Source organism: Notothenia rossii (assembly GCF_949606895.1).
Source record: "Notothenia rossii genome assembly, chromosome: 4".
NCBI classification, from domain to species: domain Eukaryota; kingdom Metazoa; phylum Chordata; class Actinopteri; order Perciformes; family Nototheniidae; genus Notothenia; species Notothenia rossii.
In genome coordinates this window covers 55,432,048-55,459,826 of record NC_136902.1, presented here as the reverse complement: position 1 = coordinate 55,459,826, position 27,779 = coordinate 55,432,048, and the positions used below count along the sequence as shown (strand labels likewise).

At 40.0% G+C, this 27,779-nt stretch overlaps 2 protein-coding genes across 5 annotated transcripts; one reads left to right on the top strand and one right to left on the bottom strand.

The window, feature by feature from the left end:
* The first annotated feature begins 297 nt into the window (after positions 1–297).
* On the top strand, positions 298–17,109 carry klc3 (kinesin light chain 3). 4 transcript variants are annotated; one of them, XM_079677051.1, is made up of 15 exons: positions 338–381; positions 504–555; positions 2,466–2,714; positions 3,253–3,318; positions 4,807–4,971; positions 5,669–5,744; positions 6,775–6,920; positions 7,680–7,762; positions 8,169–8,256; positions 9,479–9,580; positions 10,061–10,234; positions 10,423–10,522; positions 12,297–12,477; positions 12,896–12,962; positions 13,939–17,109. In XM_079677051.1, exons 3-15 carry the CDS (start codon positions 2,505–2,507, stop codon positions 14,020–14,022), a joined length of 1,542 nt encoding a protein of 513 aa, XP_079533177.1. In that variant the 5' UTR covers positions 338–381; positions 504–555; positions 2,466–2,504; the 3' UTR covers positions 14,023–17,109. The 4 variants fall into 4 exon arrangements, 3 of the variants coding, with proteins under 3 accessions (XP_079533178.1, XP_079533176.1, XP_079533177.1); XM_079677052.1 differs by lacking the exon at positions 504–555 and having other exon boundaries at positions 298–381; XM_079677050.1 differs by having other exon boundaries at positions 327–555.
* Positions 16,557–26,415, bottom strand: ercc2 (excision repair cross-complementation group 2). The gene is made up of 23 exons (XM_079677049.1): positions 26,262–26,415; positions 25,815–25,914; positions 24,696–24,773; positions 24,531–24,593; positions 24,217–24,330; positions 23,793–23,909; positions 23,547–23,663; positions 23,096–23,219; positions 22,359–22,455; positions 21,691–21,824; positions 21,291–21,459; positions 21,041–21,159; positions 20,846–20,915; positions 20,329–20,398; positions 19,959–20,060; positions 19,716–19,779; positions 19,459–19,580; positions 19,153–19,245; positions 18,882–18,954; positions 18,676–18,746; positions 18,061–18,204; positions 17,689–17,832; positions 16,557–17,125 (listed from the first exon to the last, which is right to left on the bottom strand). Exons 1-23 carry the CDS (start codon positions 26,264–26,266, stop codon positions 17,033–17,035), a joined length of 2,283 nt encoding a protein of 760 aa, XP_079533175.1. The 5' UTR covers positions 26,267–26,415; the 3' UTR covers positions 16,557–17,032.
* Between the last annotated feature and the right edge of the window lie 1,364 nt (positions 26,416–27,779).

Below are 27,779 nucleotides of genomic sequence, written 5' to 3'. Positions count from 1 at the left end.
GAGAGTGGAATGATTGATTGATTGATTGATTGATTGATTGATTGATTGATTGATTGATTAATACAAACTGAAATAATCAAGTCAATTACAACTTTTACTTCAATGTACTCATGGAGTACTCAAGTAAGTAAGTAAGTGTACTTAATGTCCACAACTGAAAACAGTTTTTGACAAATGTATACCCTACCATACAGGGAAACTATTCTTTTACCTATTCCAGGAATCAAGCACTTTTCGCTTCATATCATTTAAATGCACCTTTATGTGCGTTGACAAGACTTTTATTCTGAAGGTGAAGCCGGAAGTTAAATGTCTTGTTATGCTAGCTTAATGCTAATGAGTTTGTGATGACAGGAGGAGCTGAGCGCCGAGGAGCAGCAGGTGAATCATTAACAGTTCCTAGTTTATCACTGTCCCATCAGTAAATAAATTGACAGGTACTGGAAGCGAAAATGATACGCTGTATACCGGTTTCTCTTTCCAAATTAAAATAATATTAACAGCTCAGAGTGGACAAAAAGACGCCACCACGCCGCCGGAGCCTGGATTTAGCAGGTAGCGTTGACGCTATAAATAACTGTGGATGTGATCTGAATGAAGCCTTCATTTCTGCCTGTGTTTACATCGTGTTTCAGACCCAATAGTTATCAAGCACTGTTACAGGAGAGTTGTTAACTGTTGTCCAGTATAGCCAAGGACGTTTTCACAACAAACTGTACAGAAATGTCTCTCAATGTGACGCAGTCGTCATTATATCATCGGAGAGGCTGTAGGTTCAACATGAGCGTGATAAATACATTGTTACCGACACGATGGTGCACTGACCGGAGGTCTGCTGCTCACAGTAGGCTACACACAGAACACACAGAGTAATGTGTGTTTCATATCTATATGTGCTTCTACCCATAGAGGTAAATAGTGTGCCTTTACTCCACTACATGTATTTAATACCTATAGTTACTTAGATCTGGATGAATGATGTGAAATATAATCAAGTCTTAAATCAGACTTTAGTTCCACCTGGAGTAAATTCACAAGCTACCCTGCAGTATACACAGTCATTCAAACTAGCTGCACCTTTACCAGCTTTGAGAAAACTTTCATGATCAATCATTATAATCAAAGCTGGTAAAGGTGCAGCTAGTTTTAATGGCTTCAGATAGGGCTGCTCGATTATGGCAAAAATCATAATCTCGATTATTTGGGTCAATAAATGATATCACGATTATTAAAAACGATTATCCATTTACTTTGAAAACATCCATTTATGGAAAAGGAATGTTGAACAGTATGTTTTTAACAGTTGATTAACCTGAACTTTAAGTATAATTCAACTGAAAAACCAATAAAAAAAATTGTTTTTAAATAAATAACTAAATTAAAATAATAAAATAATCGTTTTATTTCGATTATGTGGTTTTCATAATGGTTGCAACTTGCAAGCCAAAATCGTAATTGCGATTTAAAATACGATTAATTGAGCATCCCTAGCTTCAGACAATTGACAAAAAACATCTTAAATCTTCACTGTATTCTATTTGCTTTTTATCCGATGACCTAGCACTAGAGCCAGCTGAGTTAGAGCCAAGGTGATACTATAATAAAAGCATGCTGACTTCTAAATACTGCTTGTTAAGAATGTACTTCTAAAATAATCTTTATGTTGGAAGTTACAGACGTATACTATGACTTCATAGTGTTATTACTGTAAAGTCCCCAAAAGCTCCTATTACTAATGGCTACTCTTCTCTAGAACATCTACTACAGTAGTACTTGTGCTGCTGCTTTCCTACTGTCATGACTCTCACTACTCAACCTGGCATTACTACTGCCACTTGTACTAGTATTAATAATACTAGCCTACTATTTCTTCTCTAACAACTAGTACCACAATGAATGACACGCTGTTACAGCTAGGCCTTCTGCTACTATTTGCTACCTATTCTACAGGTAGTACATGTACTTCTGCTTCCGCTTTGACTACTTATCGACTACTACTTATTTTTATTGAAATGTAAAACCAACCATTGAACATGTTATGGAATTAAATGTGTAAATCCTTAATACCAGACTCTCTGATTACAACAAACAAACTATACAAGAATTAAAATAATTCCAAAATATCCTTTTTTTAAATAACATTTTCCCAAGTAATCACAAGTCATCATGATAACTACTTAATAATATATACAATCTTATATCCACTGTTGACCAAAATGTATCCAATGTATTTTAAAAGACTACTTTTGCTATCCCTTAACTTCCACTATTACAACTGCTATTACTACTGTCACTATTACACTTTTATTCTCCTATTATTTCTACTGCTAATCTTTAATATTCTACTACTACTTTTAATACCACAAGCCCTGTTTTTACGGTATTTCCCTCTCTATTTTAATACATAACTATGAATACCACTAAAATGACTTTCCATTGTTTGACCCCCTTTGTGCTGCTCCCAGGTCAGTTGCTGCGAGAGAGGGAACCTCAGAGTGGCAGCCATGTTTTCGGCGGAGGAGATTCTGTGCAACACGCAGCAGGTGATCGCCGGGCTGGAGGCGCTGAGAGGAGAGAACCGCAGTCTGTTGGAGAACCTGCAGGAGGCGCTGGAGAGCCGGGCGGCGCCTGAGAGCGGCAGCGTGGAGCAGGAGAAGAGCGGCATCATACGCCAATCACTGGAGAGGATCGAGCTGGGGCTGAGCGAGGCACAGGTAGGGACACCTATAGTGACGTACTCTTTGTGGTACTTTAAGGTGCTATTAGCTCTTCGTAGCATTTTTGCGTCTTTTAGCTTTTTTTATTTATTTTTTTATGGGCCAAAACAAGTTTTTCAACAGTAGCTGTTAATAATGGTGCCACTTCTGATTTGAAACTAATGGGCCAACATTTAAAAGGGGTGTCTCTCACTGACAAACACAAATAAATCCCTTTGACATGTGTAGCTTTATGGAGTCATTTAGCCTGTTTTAGCTCCTAGATTAGATTTGACTGAACATTGACTTCATGGTTCAGTCGCAATACTCTTATCAAGCCCATTCCAGCAAAGCTATGCATCTCTTTTCATCAAATAAGCTCTGATTAACCACCTCATTGGGAAGAATAAAGGTGGACAGTAAAGATATGAAACCTCATCCTAAATGAAAATCTTTGTCTCAAGGAATGCTCAGTTCAAAGAAGAATTACATTGATTATCAAATGACGTTAGAGTTTTAGATTGCACTCTGAGGAGTTGCCCTCTGTACCCTCCAGGTGATGATGGCGCTGTCGGCTCATCTGGGCTCTCTGGAGGCAGAGAAACAGAAGCTGCGTGCTCAGGTACGTTTCTGCAGGACATTACATTAGAAAAACAAACAAAGAACAACTGAAGAGGAAAATAACAGATCGCTGACTTTGGTAAATCCTTCATTGTGTTTTCTGACCCTAAAGAAAAGTATACTCTCTCAAATCCTCCTCCTTCATGCTTTTCTCCTCAAAACCAAACATCCTTCTCCCTCCTTTTTTCTTCCTCCTTGTTCCAACTCCCTTTCACTCATTGATCCTCTGTTACACTTATTCCTTCATCTCCAACCAATCATTCTCCTCCTCTTCCCTCTTTCTCTCTGTCCACATGTATTCCCTTCCTTACATTCCTTTCCCTTTTGACCCTCTTGAGCCATTGTCTTTTGTCTGCATGTTCCTTTCTTTTCCCTTTCTCTCCCCTACATCCTTTCTACTTCCCTTTCTCATTCCTGTGTCCTCTCTCTATGGTTGCGTTCCAATAGTCCATTTAGCTTAGGAACCTTCCTAACGGAGTGAAATGACCCGGAAGTACGTCAGTGGCAGCCATGTTAAGTGCCGTTCCAATTCTCCAAATGAAAGGAAAGGAGGTTTCAAACTTCCTTTATAACCTCCTTTAGCTTAGGAACCACTGGACCTCCCTTACCGAAAGGAGAGGAGAAAATGCTGCCCCACAATGCCTTGCAGCCGCAGCATTTGCGTCACACAACAGTCGGCCGTTCACGGACACAAACGATTATGACGGAGAAATTATATCATGAAAGTTACGGTGCTTATTAAACATTTTAAAACGTATGTGGTATGTTGCCAAAGTGCTTAGTTTTGAACGTTCATCAGTATTATAATCAAAAAGAGAAATATGAACGTTAGTTTTTACTGAAATTATCAAATAAAGTCAACATTTCACCGAGCTGTATGGGGTTTGTTCAACTTTTAAAAGATGTTTGAATGGTGATATACACAGTGATAGGTGTTAAAGACATAAAGTTTATAATAAATACATTTGTATTTATTTTAAGATATTTTCATAGTTCATACAATCACACTGGGATCATTTGTATTAATGTGGACCGGAGGGAGAGGGTGACGAGCATAAATTTCACTTTCCTTTTTTATTTCAATTACAACTTTGGTCATGAAGAATATGTTTCTCTGTTGTCCACGTTCATAAAGCATAAAACAAAAGCATCAGAGCACGGTGAAGAGTCTCTAGATGAGTCCCTCGTTCTTATTAAACATCCATGTAGTCCATTGTATAGAACACTGTAGTTTCCATAGTTTCACCACAGCAACAGACGCACACAATGACGTCCGCTGGCACATCATAAACACGTCGGATAGTGAAAGTGCATTCGGATTCTCTAAAGTACCGCAGTCTCTTCTCCTAAGTCCTTTTGAATTCTCCTATCCACTATCCCTTAACCCCGTGACGTTTCACTCAGAGGTCAAGGAATAGGAGATAGGGTTAGAACTTAGGAGCTGATTTTTGGATTATCGGAACGCAACCTATGTCTCTGTGTCCCCCAGGTGCGGCGCTTCTGTCAGGAGAACCAGTGGCTGAGGGACGAGCTGGCAGGAGCCCAGCAGCGCCTGCAGGACAGGGAACAGGAGGTGGTGACCCTGGAGGAGCAGAACAGACACCTGCAGTTCATGTCCTCCATACGCAAGTACGACCTGGACGAGCCGCAGCTGGTGAGCAGACAACAAACACCACGCAAACACTAATATGTGTGTGTGTACTCAGGAAGACTTTACTATGAATACATGTAGTTCTTTAAATAACAAAGAATCCTCCAAACCTGCCAGACCTGTCAGCTCGTTATGGAAGGTAGCCTGAGGTATGGTATTATCTGGATGTTTTTCTGTGGATATATTCTGTCCTGTAAGTCTTTAATGACTTATTGTAGAGAACCCCATTTTTGGTTGAAAAAATAAGACACAGTTGACAAACACAAGCTGAAATACTTTTTTACTTCTATATATCTAGAAGATATAGCAAAACCTTTGCATTGTGAATTAAAGGCCACTGTTCACCACGTCTAGCTTTAGCTTGGTCTTTATTCATTCTTGAGGGGAACAAATCCACCATGTCCACCAGCTGTTTATGAACTGGTGATGAATCAGAGTGTATTTGCTGAAATGGGCTTGATAAGAGCACCGAGACTGAGCCATGTTATCAATGTGCCTTATATTCAAATCTAGGAGCTCAAACAACTCCTAAAATTCATTTGTTTGTTAACGTGGTCCATTAGTTTAAAATCTAAATTGAGACCACTGCTGCTGTGTAGTGTACTCATTGAGCAAATATATATATATATATATATATATATATGATGTTGTAATTGGTCCGCAGTTGCATTGTTTGCTGAATGTGTCTTCCTCACCTCAGGATGACAAAGACGCGTCTTCAACCAAAGAGTCCCTGGATGACCTCTTTCCTACTGAGGATGAGGAGCAGTCACAGAGTAAGACTCTAGTCTTTAGATCTGTTACTCATTCACAGCATAAATGTACATTTCCATTCATCCAGATTGTCAGGTCTGGTAAAGAACACTCAAAAGCCCAGAAAATAGAACTGAAACGGCTCAAAAGTATTTTTGGGAACTAATCCTTTTAATGTTCTAATTAGCTATACATCACATATGTTGTTTATGTGTGTGAGTGGATTACAAATCCTCTGTTTTCATAGAGGTGCAGACGAACATGTTTTCATTGGACACACTGAAGAGTGTAACTGTGTTGCTGCTGGGTATATTTAGCGTAACAACTTTTCACACACAGTAAAGACATCTCGAGGTCTGGTGTCACATTTTTGTCTTGTGTAATAATGCACGATGGCATCTATTCAGAGAAATGCATGATGTCAGCCAGTGAGAATAATCTAAAAGCGATTTCCTCATCCAGCTAAATGTTTTCTTTTTAAAAGCAAGTTGGGAATGTATTTATTGTCTTGTATGGATGTATAGTATAACAGCACCTCAAGTAACACCTCGTCTTTATATTTGATTTAATGCTCCAATAACATTCTGTCAAAAACACTTTGAAAACAAGTGTTAAATCTTCACAACAATATTAGTTCATGAATCAAATGTTTACTTCAGAATCAAGTGTATAACCAGGTACGTTCACACATACAAGGAATCTGCTTTGGTGTCTGGTGTTGCCAACAGAAACAATCCCACAAGATAGGTTGTAATGATAGGTAATCATGTAATATGTAATCATGTAATACAAATAAGTATTTTTAAGAAACCATTTAGCATAAAAAAAACGAAATATTTGAAAGTGGAGGGCTATGTAGACATGTGTGCAGAATTCAGAGAGTGTGAACATGGCTTTATACAAAATAAAGAACAACACGTTTATATGATGTTCATTCATGTAATGCATGATGTTTGTGGGGTGGATACAAAGTTGTTAATGAAATGTAATTGAAATATCATGATGCTAGTATTAAATAGTGCATGTATCTGAGCGTCTCTGCCCTCTGCTCAGTGTCCCAGCCTCACAACAGCAGTGCAGCGGCGGCAGCGCAGCAGGGGGGGTACGAGATCCCCGCCCGGCTGCGCACCTTGCACAACCTGGTCATCCAGTACGCCTCCCAGGGCCGCTACGAGGTCGCTGTGCCGCTCTGCAAACAGGTGGGAGGAGCCTCACCTTTAAACTGCACTAGCTCTGGCTCCTTGAATCCCTGCATCTCTTCTGGAAACTCACTGCAACCTCACCCTCTGTCCTGCATCAGTTCAGCCCAAAGTAATCGCTCCCAGGTGCACTGCAGGGCTGAGACCAATCCTCCTAGGGGGATCAGGACAGAGAGTTCTGAAATGCTGATGGAAATGCAGTCTTTCCAAGATATAAAACACTACGTACGGATAGAGATGGGAAATGACACTGAAGCTTTAATACAATGTGTTCATAGCTTGTGTCAAATGAGGAATACACAAAGTTGCAAACCTCCCTGGTGCTTAAGACAGCGCTTTATTCCGTTTTTTAAAAGTTTTACAGCTGAACTTTGTTATCAGCACATTAGTAGAAAATAGGAGAAGAATTGAGAAGTATCAGGATGTCCATTAGAAACACTAAATCAACATAAGAACATATCCTCCTTATATAGTGATAATGTTCCAATATGAATATGCTAATTTAATGACGGTCTCATTGGATGACAGTGTCACAAATATGACATAAATATCACCCATGAGCCTACAGTGAGCAGTGAGCCGATAAAACAGCAACTTAAAGAGCTGCTCTCGTTTTGCAAGCCTCCGGATCTCTCTGTGTCTTTCTTGGGTTGAAACGTCTAATCTTTATCTGCTCAAATGATCAAAAAGCCAGGAGTTTGATCATGTTAATGTGCCCATCTCTATGTACTGATCCAATGCTTATGTATGTGTCAACAGGCTCTGGAAGACCTAGAGAAGTCCTCAGGTCACACACACCCAGACGTAGCCACCATGCTGAATATACTGGCGCTGGTGTACAGGTGAGGTCACCAAGAGAACACTTTTATAAAGATTATACACCACAATTAGATAAGGTCACTGGTATTGATGACATCATCTAGCAAATTCATTTGAATTGCAACGTTAACTGACAAATGTCTCCGATCTGTTAACGATGCTGCAGAGAATATTGTATTACATTGATCTGCTGTGTATTTATGTATCAACCTTTGCCATCAATGCTATATAATACTATTCTAACTACAAACTCATTGTTTTTACCCTTTTTATAATATTAAAGGTCTTGCTATAATAAAAAAAGAAGGAATGAAAAATCGAATTCAGCATTACAATGTTCCCCCACAACTCTATTCGCCAAAACAACGTGATCATATATACAAAGTAGAATCTGAGGTGACAATAAGTGCAGTGTGTGTTTCTCTACAGAGATCAGAACAAATACAAAGAAGCAGCCAACCTGCTGAACGATGCGCTGGCCATCAGAGAGAAAACTCTGGGGATGGACCATCCCGCTGTGAGTTTCTTCTATTTGAATTCATTCAATAAGTCTGCTGTAGCCCACTGACACACTTTCATCAGCGCTCACACACTGAATAACCTGGAACAAATGCTGCTGCTTTTGTATTTATTCCACTTGCTTTTCACTTATTATTGTGTTTGTTTGTAAACTTAAAGGTCCCATGTCATGGCCATTTCTACTGATCACAATTCCATTGTTGAGTCTACTACATTTGCATTGTTCAATGTTCCAAACTCACATTGGTTTCTCATACAGCATCTCTGTATAGTATGTGTATTCACTCTCTGTCCTACACGGCTTGTTGGAGCTCCTGCCCCCCCCCTCCCTGTGAGCCCAGTGGCTGTCTGCGAGACCCAGCAAAACCAGCCCGAACACACACACACTCCCGCAGCCTGGCTGGGAGTTTGTGTGTGTGCCCAGGCTGAGTTCCACGGTGTCTCGCTGTCTCGCCAACCCCACACCAGTGAGCCAGCTCACAGTGTCCCGTTCCTCGCAGCAGCAAGCCTCGCAACGTTCCGCCGAGTGTGTGTGTGTGTGTGTGTGTGTGTGTGTGTGTGTGTGTGTGTGTGTGTGTGTGTGTGTGTGTGTGTGTGTGTGTGTGTGTGTGTGTGTGTGTGTGTGTGTGTGTGTGTGTGTGTGTGTGTGTGTGTGTGTGTGTGTGTGTGTGTGTGTGTGTGTGTGTGTGTGTGTGTGTGTGTGTGTGTGTGTGTGTGTGTGTGTGTGTGTGTGTGTGTGTGTGTGTGTGTGTGTGTGTGTGTGTGTGTGTGTGTGTGTGTGTGTGTGTGTGTGTGTGTGTTTGGAAGTCCACGGATTGGTCCAAACGTAACGGCTCCGCGGACGTAACGTACTGTAATGTACGTTACGTTACGTCACTATACCCGAAATACGTCACTATACCCAAGAAGAAAACAATGAAAAAAGAGAAATCTCCAACGAGGCGTTCAGGGGCAGCATAGACAGGTCTTTTCTGTGTTAGAGTTGTACTCGCTACAGGGAGTTCTTTGAGGGTTTGTGACTCTGCAGACCGTTTACATGCAGAAAAAGCTACATAACACACAAGGGGACGGGTAATAACCAGAAAAACATGACATGGGACCTTTAAACACATCTTGTGTGCACTAGTATTAGTAGAAACATGTTTTTCATCTCAGTAGTTCAGGTCAGACTCACTGAGCTGGTGTGTATGAACATTGTGTGTTTTTGTTTGTCTGTGCAGGTGGCAGCAACGCTCAACAACCTGGCAGTGCTTTATGGGAAAAGAGGAAAATACAAAGAAGCAGAGCCGCTGTGTAAAAGAGCTCTGGAGATCAGAGAGAAAGTGAGTGGACACACTCTTGTTTTACTCTTCTTATGAAAACCTTCAGAGTAAAATGATTCAAATGTTTGCTCTTCAGAGATGTATGCACCATAAACCTTTATATCTCCTACAAATGTATAGGCATTTATTCTAACCAAGGGTTTTCACTACAAGAACAATAGATAGTGAAAGTGGAACTCTTTCTTGTAAGAGAGCATTTTCACAGTGAGTTATGCTATCTTTACTTGAAGAAATAAGTTTGAAGAATTTCATCTTACTACTTCATGTCTGCTAAGGCACGGCCTTTGGCTGAATGAGGCAACACTATGGCCCCTTGCATTTGCATGATTACAAACTGGCTCATTCCCAAGTAATCCTCAAGATTCTAGTTCTGCGTAAATGATCTCAATACATCTTCAATGAAGCATCAGACACTGTGATGGCTTTGGAAAGAGTCATGTGTGTTTTGTGCTCAGTGTATCTTGTGTCTGACCCCCCCAGGTGTTGGGCACTGATCACCCCGATGTGGCCAAGCAGCTGAACAACCTGGCCCTGCTGTGTCAGAACCAGGGGAAGTACCAGGAGGTGGAGCAGTACTACGAGCGCGCTCTGCACATCTACCAGAGCAAGCTGGGCCCGGACGACGCCAACGTGGCCAAGACCAAGAACAACCTGGTGAGAGGGCCTTCAGGAGGAGCCATTTTAGATTGTTCTGTTGCTCCTCTGAGTCTCCCTGTTTCCTCAACGAGTTCATTACTGTCAAGGTCTTCAGTCTAATGGAACCACACAACATTTCTTTATTTTGTACACTTTCCCCTAAACCGATCTCTCATCTGTTGTCCTGTTTCTATGTTCCCTCTCAGGCATCGTGCTATCTGAAGCAGGGGAAATACAGACAAGCTGAGTCTCTGTACAAAGAGATCCTGACCCGAGCACATGAGAAGGAGTTTGGATCTGTGGAAGGTACATATTGCTGGGGGGTTTTCATTTTGTTTAAGCACAAGTTTTATTTTACATTGAGACTTTTGGAAAGTAATGACAACTCTTAATGTTTTACTTAGATTTAGTGTTGCACGGTGTACCGATACTTGAAAGGTACCGCGATACCCTGCCGTTAAAAACGTTACGATTCCTCCGTTTCATTAGCATCAGTACTTTAATAATGACGAGGAAAAGTACTCCGGTGAGAAAGCGCTGTTTTAATAAGAGCCGTGTGTGTTCAGCGCTCTGCTTCCACTCCCTGCACTGCAGCCGTGCCTGCAGTCCCTCCCCTCTCAAGTACGCTCTATGTGCCTCCCCTCTCTCATGCCCGCGCTCGCTGTCAGAGCATGTGAGAAGACAAGAAGCATGGCTGCAAGTGGGAATGCAACTGCCGCTGCGCCTCGGCTTGTTGACAAAAAAGACGCCAGAAGCGAAATTTGAAGTATTTTAACTATATCTCTGAAAGTGAGGGCAAGCCTACGGACACCACGAGGCCTGTCTGTAAGAAATGTTTTAGATCCCTGCAAACCAAGGGAGCCAACACATCAAACTTGACTGAGCACCTCGCCAACTGGCATCCAGAGCTGTTTAAAGAATTTAAAGACAGACAGGTTAGTGAATGTGATACATAATTACATCATGCTCAAGCCCATGCCCTCAAATCGAAGTCAAACAAGTGTAATTTATTTTGTGACAAACAAATGTTTTCGTAGTTTGATGAGGCAATTAATGGCAATGATAACTGTCTAATATGGCCTACTTTTTAGCTAACTTACCAATGTGGCTAACATCTGCAATGTACATTTTGTCAATAATTATTTATATTACTGTACTATTACATGTTAATAAAATATAAAGTTAACTATCAAAGAAATCACATAAACTCAAGTATAAAGAAGAGACCATGTTGTAAGAAAACACTTAACAGATAAACTACAATTGTATTAATCATGAAAATAATAAAAGAAAAGTATCGACAAAGAATCGGAATCGCAATTCTTGACTTGGTATCGAAACCAAAATGTTGGTATCGTGACAACACTACTTCTATTAGGTGTTTCAGTTAAAGCCAAATACAAGTATCGGTTATGATTATATCTGGATTTGAGTGCTTCATAAGAAGAGTTCTGTTTTCCTATATGATCCTAAACTAATACGTTGGTAGTGAGAACACAGGCATAGTCACTTTTAGTTACATTAGTCCCAGTTAATTGATATTAATATCAGACCAAATAAGGCTTTAAAAGGAAAGCCACCAAGTGTACTAAAGTGAGCAAAGGGGGTTTGAATTGCTCATACATTTAATTTAGAAGAGAAACGTTCTCTCAAAAGTTACACAGCCTCATTTAATGGGCAGAATAAGTAGGATTGTCCTAAGTCTCGCAGAAGTGAGTGATAAATATAGAAAGGTTTAACACAAGTGGACAAAGCAAACGAATCTGAGTGAAACTGAGGTCACCTTTCCGTAACTGCTGTTAAAGGGAATGCACTTCTGTAGTCAAGTGCCTTTAAAAGACAAAAATATAATCAAAAGTAAACACCTACATTTTCATCAGTGACCACGAGAAAGTTAGCTTATAGTACAAAGAAATACTTGGAAATACTGGAAAAAATCCAAGAAGGATTCCCAACCGGAGTGGATCCTGTCTGGCCAGGTCTGCTGTAGACTGCTCATGTGTTCCTGCGGGAGTTTCACTGACCTGCCGGTATTAGCATTCTTATTGTTCATACTGGTTTGTTGCTGACTGTCCTCCAGGGGACGGTCGTCCCAGCTGGTCCGGGGCAGAGGACGGTGGGGCGGGACAGGACGGGCTCAGTAACCTTAGGCGCAGCGGATCCTTCACCAAACTCAGAGAGTCGATACGAAGGAGCAGCGAGAAGCTGGTCCGCAAGCTGAGAGGAGTCGGAATAGAGGACAATATTCAGAGCAACGCTGGGTAATGTTCTGTTGACAAGATGTTAACCTCTCACCTTAAGTCTAACTGTAGCTGAAACCCGTACACACCTCATAGATCGTCCACACAGATGCAGACCCTGATTTATGTAAAAGGAATCCTGTTTAATCATTTTACAAACAAACAATGTGAATAATAAGATAACATATAAAGTGTTTTAGTTTTTGAATGGTGGATACCTCATTTTTGAAAGAAAGGTTTCCTATTTAATATACAAGAACTCATTCTGAAAGTCTGTATATACAAATATTGTTTTTCAGGCCTGTTGTTAAACCAGACATCAACTTTTTTCCAGAATCAGTTAAACCCAGCTTGTACAGTAGAAGTGTGTGTGTGTTTAGTAATATTATATCCCTTTTATAAAGATTAAGAGTCCATTATTACTGTCTCTCTGTTTCAGGATGAAGAGAGCGAACTCTCTGAATGTGCTGAATGATCGGGACAGAGAGAGTCAGGACGGGGCCCAGGTGAGAACACTGGATTTTTCCTTCGGTTTAACAGCGATGACATGCATGAGTAGTAACTGCGTGTGATTTTTGTGATGCGTCTGCACAGCACAATGTTCTTCCATGTTCATTTTGTGGATTATCAAACACACTTACAAAATATGACCATTTGAGGAAGAACTATTCATATAGTATGCCACTAGAATATGTCCTTAAACTTAAGGGTACATTATGTCATAACAAATTACAAGTCATAGTATGCCATAAAGAATGTTATGAAAAAGTTAGTATATATCATATCATTCAAATTAAAACTAGATGATTTCATTCAAATGTCATGAAAAGGTCATAGTATAGTATGCCATACAGAATGTAAAAGTGTATGAGTTTGAGGATGCCTTTAATTGTCATAAAGAAGTTACAGTATAGCGTATCATAAACAACTTTAATCTAGTATACCATAAAGAATGTAAGAAAGTCATAGTTTAATAAATCATACGAAAAGTCATAGTGCATCAATAAGTCATAATAGGGTCTGCCTTGTAAAAATCCTAGTCATAAAGTATAGTTTGGTATAAATGTTTGATTAAGAATGCCATAGTATACTCATAAATAAGCATAATAATTCACATGAAACATGTTGTGGCTCATGAAGACACAGGGACACCTTGGGGAGTTGAGTGGGATTTACAGCCATTCCATTTTCATCAAAAAGTCACATTGTAGTATATCATAAAGAAATTAAATGACTATGTCAAAAAATTTGATAAAAATATCCTAGTAAATTAGGCCATAAAAATGAAATATTGGACACGAGGTGCAGAGGCTAGCTAACCTGTAATGCTGCTGCTCACAAACAGCTGTTATCTCACTGGTTATGCATTTTCCTAGTGAGAAAGACAAGTAGAGCAGAGGGGTTTTAGCTCCGGTCTCTTTGAGAGACGTAGATGCCTCTGACTGTCCCACGTTCACATCCTCGTGTCTGTTTGTTCCTCAGTCGAGCCGCTTGGCAGATGTTCGAGGACTGAGCTCCAGCACACAGAGCCTGACAAGAAGAGGCTCACTGGGTGGTACCAGTTAACACACACACACACACACACACACACACACACACACACACACACACACACACACACACACACACACACACACACACACACACACACACACACACACACACACACGCACACGCACACGCAGCTATCGCTCTCATCAGGTGTTCTACACTAAAGTGATTCCCAAATTTTGGAGATAGTTGTCGCGACTGCAGACTTTGTCAATAATCTAACGTGCAAATGTGTGCAAATATTCCTAATTTAAAGAATTTATTATATGTAATCTAAGCTATTGAGAACATTTCACAGTTAGAACAATAATGACATGTTTGTCTCTGGTGATGACAATTGTCTCCAGAAAGCGGTTAGAATATCGTTGTGAAGAACCTCTCCTTCCTTCCTGCTCACTGAAGAGGTCATATCATTATTTCTTGTTTTATTGAACTCAGTTTCCAAATTTCCTCACCAGGATTGACACTGTTAGAAAACAAAGTTTTCTATATTTAATTTCTTTATTTTAACCATGTCATTAGCAGATTAACAATAGAATTTCATCTTTCATATTAGTAACATTTCTATTAACAACAATGTAAAACAACATTATTTATGTTTAAATGCTCTGGAGACAAACACTTGTATCGACATTAAGTTATACATTTTTATAAATTCACAGGATTGTAAAGTTGTTTGCACGATAATCAAAACTATGATGCGTTGTCAAAATGTAAAATATTATTGCATTTGGTTTACAAGGGAGAAGTGAAGACGTTGGAACTGTTTGAGTTCTTTAAATGTATGTTGCCTTTATGATGTGCAGGTCCTTCTAATCATATGAGTGAAACATCACAGATGTGCTTGTTCAGCTGCTTTGCTTCCCAGTCCAGTTTTGACATTCCACACTATGAGAATAAGGACCAACTTTTTTAAACTTGAATAAAAACAAACTAGCTGCACAAAATGAACACATATAAGATTTTTTAAATTGTACTATTGAATATGGATATTTTTGCACATTGATCAAAAATATATGAATATATATTAACTGACAATCGAACTCTTAAGCTGGTAAATCAATCAATACTTGAATATTAAAGTGATAAAGTGCACACTTCCATATCCAGCAATTATGTGTCAGTGTTCGAACACTATTCAGAGGTGTATAACAAAAGTACTGCTGTGTGCCTGAGTCAGTGTTTAACTCAAATGTGAGACCAGCTCAAAGGCACGAGAAGGATTGAAGCTAACACTGACTGAGCAGCACCTTTGACTGAGAGCCACTCTGTGTAGGATTGGAACATTTCTGACTGATCCGCTACGCTGTCAAATCAAAGAAAGTGGAAACCATGACATCCAGCAGATGTTAGAGCAAGACTGTATAGAAAAGGCTCTATGCTGTACACATTCAGCAATTATCCTTTTGTGTAAGTTCAGAAATGTCTCAGACAAGCTTTGACAATCCAACATGACGATATGTGTCCAGAGCCAAAAGCAGACAGATACAGGTCTTAGCCTGTGAAGACGTACTTCTAGCAGCTGAAGGGCAACCCAGAGACACAAGGGGCTACGAGTCTGCCCCATATAACACTGAAACAAATATCAAATGATATGTGAGAATTCATATTCATTCCTAAACTGAATCAAAAATAATATTCAACCTGAAAAACCTTTTCATACTGTATTATCTTTTTTAAAACATTCAATTTACTTTTATTCAGGATCAAACTTTCAGATTAATGTTATTTTTCACATGATCAACATTTTTGGCCTGGATCTATCTCCATAGTAAACCTGGCTCAGTGTGACTGAGGAACACATTTAAGGTGGCCAACTTAAGAATGTCTGTCACTGATGCTCATTCTCTGAAACGCCTGAAATCCATAACTAGCTGCATCATAATATTGAAAATAGTAAACTAGCTTTTAATTTAATGTCATTTCATTGTGATCTTTTGATTTTTTTATAGAAAGACTTACTTGAACTATTACTCCAACTGGTGATATGACAACATAGCATGGACTAAAATCATTTAATAACTATAATTGTATGCATACTCAAACCTCTGGAACGTTCAAAGACATTGACGCAAAAACAGAGAGTGCTGCTTGGAAATCTTCCCTCACTGAAAACAGCATTACATACTTTGACGTGGTTTCCCACGGTGGAGAACTACTGATTATCTGCTGTGGTAGAGGATGTCACTGCTGCACCCTGTCAGGGCTGAAAGCGCACACTAGTACCTGTAGAAGCTAGTTTGATATGAAACACATGTAAGAATGTTACGTATACAATGGGAAAGTGGAATATATCTCCTGATGCTGTTTATTCTGGTAAATATGTTTGTATTTTATATTTGCAAACCTGAGCTGAAATAAATGACCTTAAGATGTAAGAAATGTGTATTTGTTCGCATTGCTTTGTGTTTTATGTCTTTTAGAGTTTGACAATTTGTGTTTTCTTTATTATTAAGGACTGCTACACCAATTTCCAGCTTGAATAGCTACTGTGACTCCTCAATGAATGATGTTATTAAGATTCAAACACTTTCATGAAAAGTCCTCTGTTAGATACAAACATTTATTTTCCGACATCCTGGTGGAAAACAGATACAAATATTGATGTTCAGTAAAAAATGGGACTGTACAGTTAGAGGAAACTAACAGTAGTTCTGTCTGTATGACAGACGCTTTATGACCGCAGTGACACCCAGAGGAATCTTGATTTGTAGTTAAAGAAACGTGTTGACCTACTAATGATGTTTAGACATCAAAAATCCTGAATCTCACTAAATGTGTTACGTTTGTATAAAAGACAAACACTCCATCCTATTTTTCTTTTGTTTAGTGATGAGCTGATTTCCTGACCCTTAGTCTGAATGTCCTGATGTAGTGAACCCATAACAACCTGTGTTGCCTCTGCTGCATAGTTACAAAACAATCATTTTATTTCTCTGCTTTTCAGGATGCCATTGTGAATACTGCTGATCTCATTATGGGTGTTGCCACGGTGATGACATTATCCACTGCATATATGCTACTCTCAGCTCTGATGAGCGATCTGACTGATCTTTTTCAGCATCTCCTCAGACTCCAGCTGCTCCAGAGTCAGCAGAGAGAGACCCAGCTGGTCCTCCTGCAGAGAGAGAAGACAGACAGGTGGACATCAGTGTGAGGATCAGACTTTCTGATCACTATTGTCAGTGTCCTGCTTAATGACACTACTATGGATGTATGGTTCTGTTCTCTCTGCAGCTGTGAGTGACATAAGGGTTAGAGTAGAAAGCTGCTACATGTTCAAACTGCGTGGGATAAAGTAGGTAGTGAAATTACTGTTTTTGTAAGCAACAGTTTTTCAATCTCCTGTTTTTTGTATCTAAACGCAGTCAAAATGTACTTCTGATTAACTGGATAAGCACAAATGTTTTTCCCCTTTTAGTAAAATGTAGAGTGCAGTACAGTGTATACTCTTATTATTCTATTAAAAACCAGAGCAACAGCAGTGCAGGTAATCAGACAACTTTAAAGTACATGCATGTGCTCTCTGGGTTAAAACCCTGAGCAAATATATAAACTTGCTTCGTTAGAATCAAATAAATGCCCTTTATATGTAAGCTTACATTAGACATGATGACTACCCAGGACAGCAGCAAGACATTTCAAACACAGGTTTTGCTCTTGTGCAGCAGCGCGACTCACCTGTCTGAACGGCTGGGCCATCTGCCTCAGGAAGTGTTTGGAGAGCTGCACGGCCTCGTCCACAGTGAGGTTCAGACTGCCGTCGGTGATGTGCTCCTGGATCCAGCGAGGCAGCTTCCCACGTTTGTCTGCTCGTGCGTACCGCTGAGGAGGCAGACATCACATACCGTTTGATCTTTGCTTAGAGAAATAACCCACCAACTGCTCCAGTGAAGCTACTTCAACGCTAACATCAGAAGACTGTGGATGGACTGGGACAGGCCAACAGGTAATATGCAGCACAATGTGCTGGGACATTGTATAATGTGTAGATACTCATGTCAAAGTATTGCAGGGTCAAATGAGAGAACACTGGGCAGAAGGATCACGTACCTTGTCAGCAAAGATCATGAGTCCGTAGTCGGTCTTGCCTCTGATGACTCGGCCCACACACTGGGCTGCGTGACGCATGGCATCGAACGTCAGGAAGTCATTCTCTCTGACCTGGAATTGATCCCGGAGGTACTCCAGCCGGGCCTGAAACCAAACACGAAGATGCAGAAAATATTATGAACCTGAGTCAAATCATGACTTCACCATCATGAAAGGGAACGGACATGGGATTTATAAAGGTACAATGAGCTCTGAAATGTAAATAAAAAGGGAAATCAACATTACAATCAAGCAGATCGCATATTTTGCAACTTAAACCTCATCACTTATTTAATGTTTCCAAGTTTTCAGGACCTGAAAAGTACCATTTTAGTTCAAGTTACAATTGTATTAAGTACACTTAACCATAAATAAGGCAGTCTAATCAACCAATCCTGAAGAAATAAAAATAGAGAGCATGGTGGTTTTGGAGGATGCAGTTCGGTGTGCTGTTGAACTGTATTACATTACACAAGAGATACCTTCATTGAGATTATAGAGGTGATACACCTAAGCAACAGAGTGTATGCTGACAGTGTGTGTTGGATGTTTATTGGTCGTAGAGACAGTTCTGACCTTCAGGATGCGGCTCTGTGTGTAAACATACGGCACCCCGAACATGATGACTGCACGCCCAAAATGGTGCACTGAACAGGAGACAGAACAGGAGTTATAGTTACAATGTTGGAAATACTTAAATCCACAAACTGAGATAAACCAAGCGTAAGGTGCATTACTAAATCTTTATCACTTTTGTAACCACAAAGAAATCTGTAGCATACCAAAGTCTATTCCCTCAGACACCTTTCCTCTGGCCACAGACAGCAGGATGGCTCCTCTGCCGTTCTCACAGGCCTGCACAGAAGATGAAACATTATCATGAGTTTGCTTTTATTCTTTCTTTACACTGCTAACGGGAAATAGTATAAATCACCACATTGATTATCTATTAGCATTTTAGCAACATTACATGTTTTATATCCCTCAAATACAGGTAGCTGTGGTTTATATAATAATAATAACAATAATAGGTAAGAGGTTAGCGTGTCTGACCTCCTGGTATTTCTCCAGAGCCATGCTGGTCTCTGCAGCGTCCGGAGTCTCGATGAAGATCAGCTTGTTCCTCTGGATGTTCTCCAGGATCCCCTGCAGACAAACGTCTTTTCATAATCAGATGATGACACTGTGCTCTCTTCTTTATACAAAGAGACTGTGTGTGTGTGTGTGTGTGTGTGTGTGTGTGTGTGTGTGTGTGTGTGTGTGTGTGTGTGTGTGTGTGTGTGTGTGTGTGTGTGTGTGTGTGTGTGTGTGTGTGTGTGTGTGTGTGTGTGTGTGTGTGTGTGTTGTTTTTCTCCACACCTGTTCATACCACGACGCCACGATATTCTCCATGTAGACGTAGCTGGTGAAAAATGCCACGATGCCATCGGGAACGACCGCAGACATCTCAAGGAGTAGGTTGCCATAGTTACGAATCACAGCTGGAAGCACAAACATTTTAAAATTAAATATTGTTTTAGCTTCAGTTTTCACTGAATAACATTGTATTATTTTGGTTAAATTATATAATTTGATGCTGTTTTTGGGCCAACGTGCTTTTATATACTAGTACTAACCGAAGTCTTCTCTGGTCTCAAACTTTGAGCTCAGGGCCACCTGATCGTTCCCCCTGCCAACAATCTGGGGAAGACAGAATAGAGGAAGAAAAGAAAGAAAATTCAGTAATACAATAGGAAATGATATGATTAAAGGTTTTTTATGACACAATTTGTCAAATTCAACCCTCGACTAATTCCATAATTTATTTTAGAATCCAGAGAAGTGAGTGCGTCTTTGTGTGTCTGACTGTAGTTACACACCAGAGGACAGAGGCAGGTCCTGGCCAGTGTCATGGTGAAGGATGCCATGGTAACAGGGCGGAAGTCGAGGATTTTGGGATAGATGTCCAGAGGAGAGAGAGTCTGGAGAGGTCAACCAGAAGGAGAGGAGAGTCAATATGAGAGCAGTATTCATTTATCCGTGCACACCTACAGTAAGTAGGGAACACAGACTTCATGTCATAATAATACAAATATATATATTAAGTGTGAATAAAAAATCAATAATTCTCTACTAACTGTGATATTTGGAAAAAATGTAATTAAAAGAAATGTATTCAGGAACAATAAAATGAGATGGGACTAAACAGGGCTAAAAAGTGAGCAGAGATGAAAGCAGAGTATAACTCACCCCAGAGGTGATGATGACCGACTGAAACCTCTGGAACACTGGTTTGATGGCGATAGACGGGTCCATACAGCTGGGAGGAACACAGAGCACGTGTTAACCTGATGTTTCAAGGTTTATTAATCAGATTTAGGGCTGCATCGTCTCACATGTTTACACACTGTAACCTGTTATCAACTTATTAAAGATGACATCCAACTGCAATAGTCTTGTTGATTCTATTTCACACAGGCTATAGAATCTATACAGTACAACCTATTCATATCTCCTTGAAAAACAGAATAGAACCGAAGGAAGAGGAACTGATATGGATCCTTCTCCTAAGAAGGAGAAACAACATTATATAAATAAAACTACAGTTGTGTCAAATTGTAAAAAGAAAAGAAACTTCTTGGTCTTTGTTTCTGACATTTCTCAAAATTTAGCCAACTGCTCACAGCAAAACACAAAGTCTACCAACATTTGACCCATTTTCACAATCATCAGTGGATTACTTCGATAATGATTGAACTCTCCCCACCTGAAGTGCAGCACGGGGTTAGCGATGGTGGGAGTTCTGTCTTCAAAGGGCTCAATGATGATGGTGAAACCTTCAGAAAGAGAGTCAGAAAGAGAGAGAAATGCAAACAAAGCATTTGTTGAAACATAATATCACTTCACTGTGATATTGATAACAGTGTGATGTTCAGTAACCCAAGGTAAAGTATTTGAGCACCTTGGCTGTAGGTGCTGACTAGGGTAGCAAAGTTGGAGATGAGAGTGATGGCTGAGAAGTCTGCGATGTCTGCGATCTCCAGGGTCCGGAGCAGCGACTGTAACCGCTCTGCACAGAACCTGCAGACAAGAAATATTCAAGGTGTGGTCTGAGGAAACTGCTATGGAAATGTTAGAGAATGAAAGTGATTGGTTCTGATGTCCAGAGCCTGTGTTTGGTAAGTTTGGCCAAAGAAAGGAATTTCACTGACCTGAGGGGCTTGCGGTCGATGCAGACTTTGTCGAAGATGTCTTTGAGGAACTGCGGGGTGCTCTCCTGCACCACATGATGGACCCTGAGACGGGACTTCAGATACTCCAGAAAACGTTTTAGGAAACGGACAAAGTGCTCTGCTGTGCGGATAGACCCAGGGACGGCCTCTGAGAGAGAGAGAGAGAGAGAGAGAGAGAGAGAGAGAGAGAGAGAGAGAGAGAGAGAGAGAGAGAGAGAGAGAGAGAGAGAGAGAGAGAGAGAGAGAGAGAGAGAGAGAGAGAGAGAGAGAGAGAGAGAGAGAAGGAGCCAACAGTTAACCTTTTACAGACTCAGTTTTGTGTTTTTTCTAGATTTAGGGCAATGAAAGGAGGAAGAACAAAAACGAAATCAGGCTTTACCTTGTAGGATTTCATCTGGTAACACAGGATTGGCGAGGTAGACGTCCGTTTCCCTGGCAACATTGGCTTCTTTCAGCCCTTCCACCAGCCGCCTGTACTCCATGTTCAATTTATTAGCGTCTGTCTCCTTTATACTGTCAGACAGAAAGGGGCAGGGTTCAAATTAAATACTTAGCATTTGTTTTACCTGTAGTTCTGATTACCAGGGGAAAAGTATACGTTCCTTATTTATCAGAAGGATATTGCCTTTTAGGACCTTTCTATTTAAAACCTGCTTTATTGCTGGCATCACTTTCGGGAAGGCTCTGTGACACAAGAGTTTCATCGGCATAACTACACTGTAGCTATGTTCGTACGACTAAATAAAGAACCTTGAACCTTTGTAATTATCTGTGTTTTTCAGTCATAAGGACACAACCATAGATAGAAATTATATTTTTAGGTGATACATATTCATACAATCATTCTGTGAGATAAAAGCCAACAAAGGGGCCAAAGAGCTGTGAAAGTGGGCTGACGTCTCTCCAAATGACAGTTGAGAAAGATGGTTGTTTCCTGAGGGGACTAGCAGACTCCGACATGAGGAAAGGTAGCAGTAGAAGGACGGTGGATGCCGCCCTCCATGAGCTCAGTGCGTCACTACACTGCCGACTGCATCAGGGTCTTACTTCTGGATGGTGTTCTGCAAAGTGTCCACATTGGCCTGGCAGCGGTCCAGAGTCCGTCTGGAGATGTTCACACTCATGGAGTCTATGCACACATTGTCTGAGGAGCAAAGGAAAGAGGAATATTGTTATATTATCATGTTAACTATATTAAATCCCTATTATATTGCTAGATTCACACAAACAACTGAATATGGTATAATGTCAATATTTATCTATTTATTATTTTCTAGGATAACATTTTAGCATTTTTTTTAATTAGGCACTATTTCCACCTCTATAGCATGATAACAAGCTTCAAAATAACTCATGTGAGAATATTCGCAATTATAAAGAAAATACACCAATCACCTTATTCTAAGTGTTTGTTTATTGCAATAAAATGATATATTGTTCCAACACTACAGACAACACTAAGTATCATTAATAATCACATTACATATTTTTCTGGTGAAAGCCTTTTTCCTCCTAACGTTGTCTTTAGATGCTCTTAGACATTATTATAATTCTAGTCGTATGGAGATAACATTTTATCTGTACTCATTTGAACCTTTATGATGCTACAACCCTCTTGTAATCAATAATGGCTTATCTTATTTATTTGGTTGTTTACATGATTAAATTAGATATCTTGAATTGATACATCCATGTTCTCATTTGTAATAGTTTAGGAGCCGGATTAAGACTACAGCTACAGAACAAATGTATTGGATGGCTCGAAATGGGACTGTGACACTGACCTATGTTGTGAGCCTCATCAAACACCACCACAGAGTTCTTGGACAGCTCTTTGGACACCAGGTCAGCGATCTTTGGGTCCAGCAGGTAGTGGTAGCTGTACACCACGATGTTAGCGTGCAGGAGCTGAGAGGAGACACAGTCAGGGGAGAGGAAACAGATATGGGTTACTTCAGTACAGAGTAACTGTGACAGATTCTTTGCAGATAAGTGCGTCAACAGCAGCCAGCAAACATTGCTGGAGAGAAACATCCGACACTTTATTTTAAGCCAGTGGGTTTCTAAGCATCTTAAATGTGCACAACAGGGGTTATCAATAAAAGAAACATTCAATGAAAACTATTTGCTCGTTGGATAGTCGCTTAGTCCCCTATCAAACCCATTGGTAATGGCTTTCCTTTTTCATACAACAATACATGTTTCCTGTTTTCAGAATTTTGAAGTGCAATATACCGAGTAGCGTGCCAGATAATAAGGACACCATCCTTTCCTCCTCCCAAAGTCCTTCAGGTCGTCCAGGTTGTAGATGCCTGCAGGAAGAGGCACCTGTCGGCCGACGGCATCAAAGTCCTGCACACAGCAGGAGGAGAGGGTTGTCATTTATGATTTTGTACATCAACATTAACCTGCCTTGTTTACTTCCACTTTAGTTCAAAAATACCAGCTGGTCTAAACTGGGTGGATCCGGTAAATTTGTACCTCGTAGAAGCGGCACACAGGCACGCTGGAGTCGCTGTGGCGTTGGGCACGGATATACGAAGCTGTCAGGGTGTGGCACTTCCCATCAACCTCTTTGCCGAAGCGCAGAGCACTCACCTGGATAGAAGCAGACACGGCAATTATTGGCATATGAGCTGAGGTCCAATCACTCAAATGATTCCCAGTAAAGGTCAAACCTCAAGAATGCATCTTGTAACCCTATACTGAACAACACACATTTTTATATGATTCCAACAACATTGATTGTCCCTTGAAACACTGGAAAATCACTGGAATGCCAATATTTCAAGGGAGAAAAACTAGACTAAATCTTTAAAGAGTTTTGAACATTTCTTTGTGCTTCCTCTCTTTGTGAGGGGAATGGCCCGTGTCGGCCTGCTGTGTCCGGAGCAGCAGCTGTTACCTCAGGGTGGATGCACAGGTTCTTTCTGGAGGAGAGGGCCAGAGCCAGGAAGTTGTTGCTTTCACCAGTTTGCTTGGAATAATACTCCATCAACTTCCGCAGCTCCTCCACGACCTGAAGAGACAGCAGATCAAATATACAATACAAGTTCTGTTTTTAACATCTTACCAATAGTGTTTTTCATGTTTTTTTACTGTTTGATTTCAAAGGGGTAGGACAAGACAAATTGTTGTTGCTGGGATTAAACTTCAACATATCCTTGGAAATATCAATTTGACTTTCTGATGTGGGATTTTCTTTGGACACTGACTCACCTTTTCAATCTCTGGAACAGTCCTGGAGCAGTATATCAGCTTGGTCACCTCCAAAGGAAAGGCCTGAGAGAGAGAAAGTAACATATATCATTCTGTTCATGTGGCACTGGCTGCTGGGAAGGAAGAGTGGAGCAGAGGAAGTCACTTAAACACAGCTAAACTCACCTTTTGGTAGGCAACAATGAGAGACAGCAGAGAGATAGTCTTCCCTGTCCCTGAAGGCATCTCCAGGACTCCATGACCCTGAACATAAAGAGCATGGGATGACAAACAAATAGACAAAGCGAACACTCTATGTAACTTTCCTCTGAATGATGTCGTAGAAAACAATCCCTGACTGACAACTATTGCAACTCCACCCTTTACACAAGCTCCATCAATCGCTGAAAGACAAACTGTGTACCCCTCGTTTTGCATATTTGATCTATAGTAGTTACACAACTGGTGCAAGATGTATTTAGATCATTTACGTGAGGAAAGTAATAATACAAAATTGTTGAAATACTTAATTACAAGTTAAAGTCCTCAATTCAAAACCTTACCAAGCATGCAGCTGTTATTAGCAAAATGTACTAAATGTGAGAAAAGAGAAAGTGTTTATTGTGTAGTAGAGTGTTCTGCTTTACTTTGATGTTGATGCTTGATTACATTACATAACAAGTCACTTTTATCCAAAGCGACTTACATACTCAATACTGTGGGAAATCCCAACAGGAGCAATCTGAGGTGAAGTGTCTCAGGGACACAACGACATGCTGACTGCAGTGGGGTCTGAACCTGTGACCCCCTGATCCGAACACCAACGTTCAACCCACTGCACCACACGCCACAATTCATATCACTGCCGAATGAATGATATTGTTGCATTTTACCACTGTCAAATCAAAAGGTTGGGCTTAGTTGAACTCCTTTAAATACTGTTGGGCAGTTGAACCTACAGTAATATGTCCTATTCTATAAAATCACTTTAGTTTAAAGTGTCGCTATTCTTTGAGAACCATGTATCTCTAAAAATCGTTTTTTAGAAAAACAGCTCTACAGTAAATCTGAAAAGAGACTCAAGCTGTCATATGTATTACAGTATTTCATTAAATGTGTTATGTTGCAACACTGTGACATTAAAGATACTATTTGTGTCACAAACTATATGTAAACTACATGCTATCATTGTTAACTTGGCGATGTTTTCTCATATGTGTGTATATTGCACTTGCCCGCGCGCACAGCTACAATGTCATTCATCCCATTGAATGTACTGTAGAATAACCCAACAGCAGCACCCACCTTAGCATCCAAAGTCCTCTTCAGCTCCAGCATGTAAGAGTACTGCTCAGGATATATGTAGTCATATGGAAAATACACCAACAGACCATCGATGTTGAGCCTGGAATCAAACAATAGAGAAGAACATGCTGCAGAGTCAGAGCAGAGACACACACATCTGGATATGCAAAGCTCAGTAAAGCAGCTACAAGGGAATAACTAGACATGTGTATGAAGCTAAGCTAACATGGACGTTAGCTCTAAAATGTATTGCAGATTACACAAACATAACAGGCCAACTTTGATATGATAACCTGAAAACACTGCACCTGTGAGTGCCATGCGTTGTGTTCACTTAGCTAAATTATGTCAGACAATTTAGCTAGGTATAGTCTAACTTGATGCTATCAAGCTAGCCCGAACAGTCTTGCAGGAATATGTTTCTATTCAGTCCTAATAAACACTCACTTCATGTTTGTAAAGCGTGTATAAGCCTCTCCTCTTCAGTCACTATGGCTGTTTTGACATTCTCATGTATAACTTTAAAAACAACAAATGATGGCTGTGATGGGCCGAAGCAAACCGGAAGCAAACTATTCTTCTTCCGGTGTTCTTGTTCTTTCTGGCAGTTTTAACCGGGGTTTAAAAATGAACCCTACCATACGACCACTGGTTGCTGAATAGATGACTTTATTATTTGTGCAGTTAAACCATGACAAGTAACTCCTCACCTGGACTCATTAATATTTTAACATGCTTTTACTTTATTGTTTTATTAGCATTTTCTTGCATTTTGCACTACTTGGCTTGCAAATATGTATATTTTTACATCACAAAAATGATTTTATTTTAATTTAATTATTGAATATTGTTGATAATTAATGTATAATTTATTTTTGCTCTGTATTAAGTCATTTGTTTGCTGTTAACCTATTTTTGCTAATGTTCCTTGATAAGAGTAAAATATATATCTAAAGCTCATGGCAGCTGACCTGTATTGGACAACTAACACGATTATTTCATGTTTATTTCTGTTCATTTCTAAACGCGTGCGTCACTGTATTTTGAAAGGGTTCGCCTGAAGTGGTAGAAGCTCTTCTTATTCTACATCCATGGTACGCTAGCTTTACTAATTTACCTATGCAGTTTCACACTATCGCCACTGGGGGGCAACGTCCGACCGAAATACGAAAGGTGATCATGAGTGGATATTATTTGGATACTTATTATCAGCGCCATATAGATAGAAGTCTATACAGCGCTGCTTATTATACATCCATGGTGGAGAGGAGGATAAACCCCCTTTAGCGGTCAAGGTCGAAAACTACATCTTATTAAATATAAAAGCATTGTCATCAGAGACATTAAAGTTAATTTAGCATTTTTTGTGGTTTTGAAATAAATTAACCAACTGAAGAAATGCGAAAGGAATCAGATATCATAATGGCTATATCTCTACTTAGAACCTACTACAGCATCACATGTTTCTGTGGCAAAATAATGATACTGATATTTGTGTTATATTTGTTATTGGCAATTGCAGGGAGGAACTGTTGCTGCATTCCATTTGCAAAGCAGCAGAATAAATGATAAATGTTTCTAACACTTTTGGATAAAACACTTGGAAAATCAAACGTTACTTTCAAGTGAGGATTGATAAAGTAGCATGTGGTGTTATCATTGGGACTTTTTTTTAAACTAAAGCTAGTGCCATTAACACCCATGCTGTGTCAAAATCTTGTTTTAATTATTTTAATTTTGAAGTGTGCATTTATTTTCACATAGTGCACATCACCACACTGATTTGTATTTATTCAGATCATTTGAAATGTATGCAGCAAACCTTTGGCAGGATCAATCCAGAACAGAAATACGTGTGATATTTCATGTCGTTTTTTGTTGTCTTCATCCTTAGTTGTGCATGACTTCAGACCCACCCAATGACCTGCTATCATCTTCACATTCAGGCCAAAGTGCATGTTTGAC

What these genes read in the sequence shown, in the direction of transcription:
- ercc2 (XM_079677049.1), bottom strand. An exon ending in TCATTGTTGCCTACCAAAAG is followed by an intron (nt 24,594 to 24,695) that starts GTGAGTTTAGCT and finishes TCTCTCTCTCAG; the next exon opens with GCCTTTCCTTTGGAGGTGAC. An exon ending in GGACCTGCCTCTGTCCTCTG is followed by an intron (nt 19,780 to 19,958) that starts GTGTGTAACTAC and finishes TGTCTTCCCCAG; the next exon opens with ATTGTTGGCAGGGGGAACGA.
- klc3 (XM_079677052.1), top strand. Translation starts at nt 2,505, where the DNA reads ATGTTTTCGGCGGAGGAGATTCTGTGCAACACGCAGCAGGTGATCGCC. An exon ending in CTGTGCCGCTCTGCAAACAG is followed by an intron (nt 6,921 to 7,679) that starts GTGGGAGGAGCC and finishes ATGTGTCAACAG; the next exon opens with GCTCTGGAAGACCTAGAGAA. An exon ending in AATATTCAGAGCAACGCTGG is followed by an intron (nt 12,478 to 12,895) that starts GTAATGTTCTGT and finishes TCTCTGTTTCAG; the next exon opens with GATGAAGAGAGCGAACTCTC.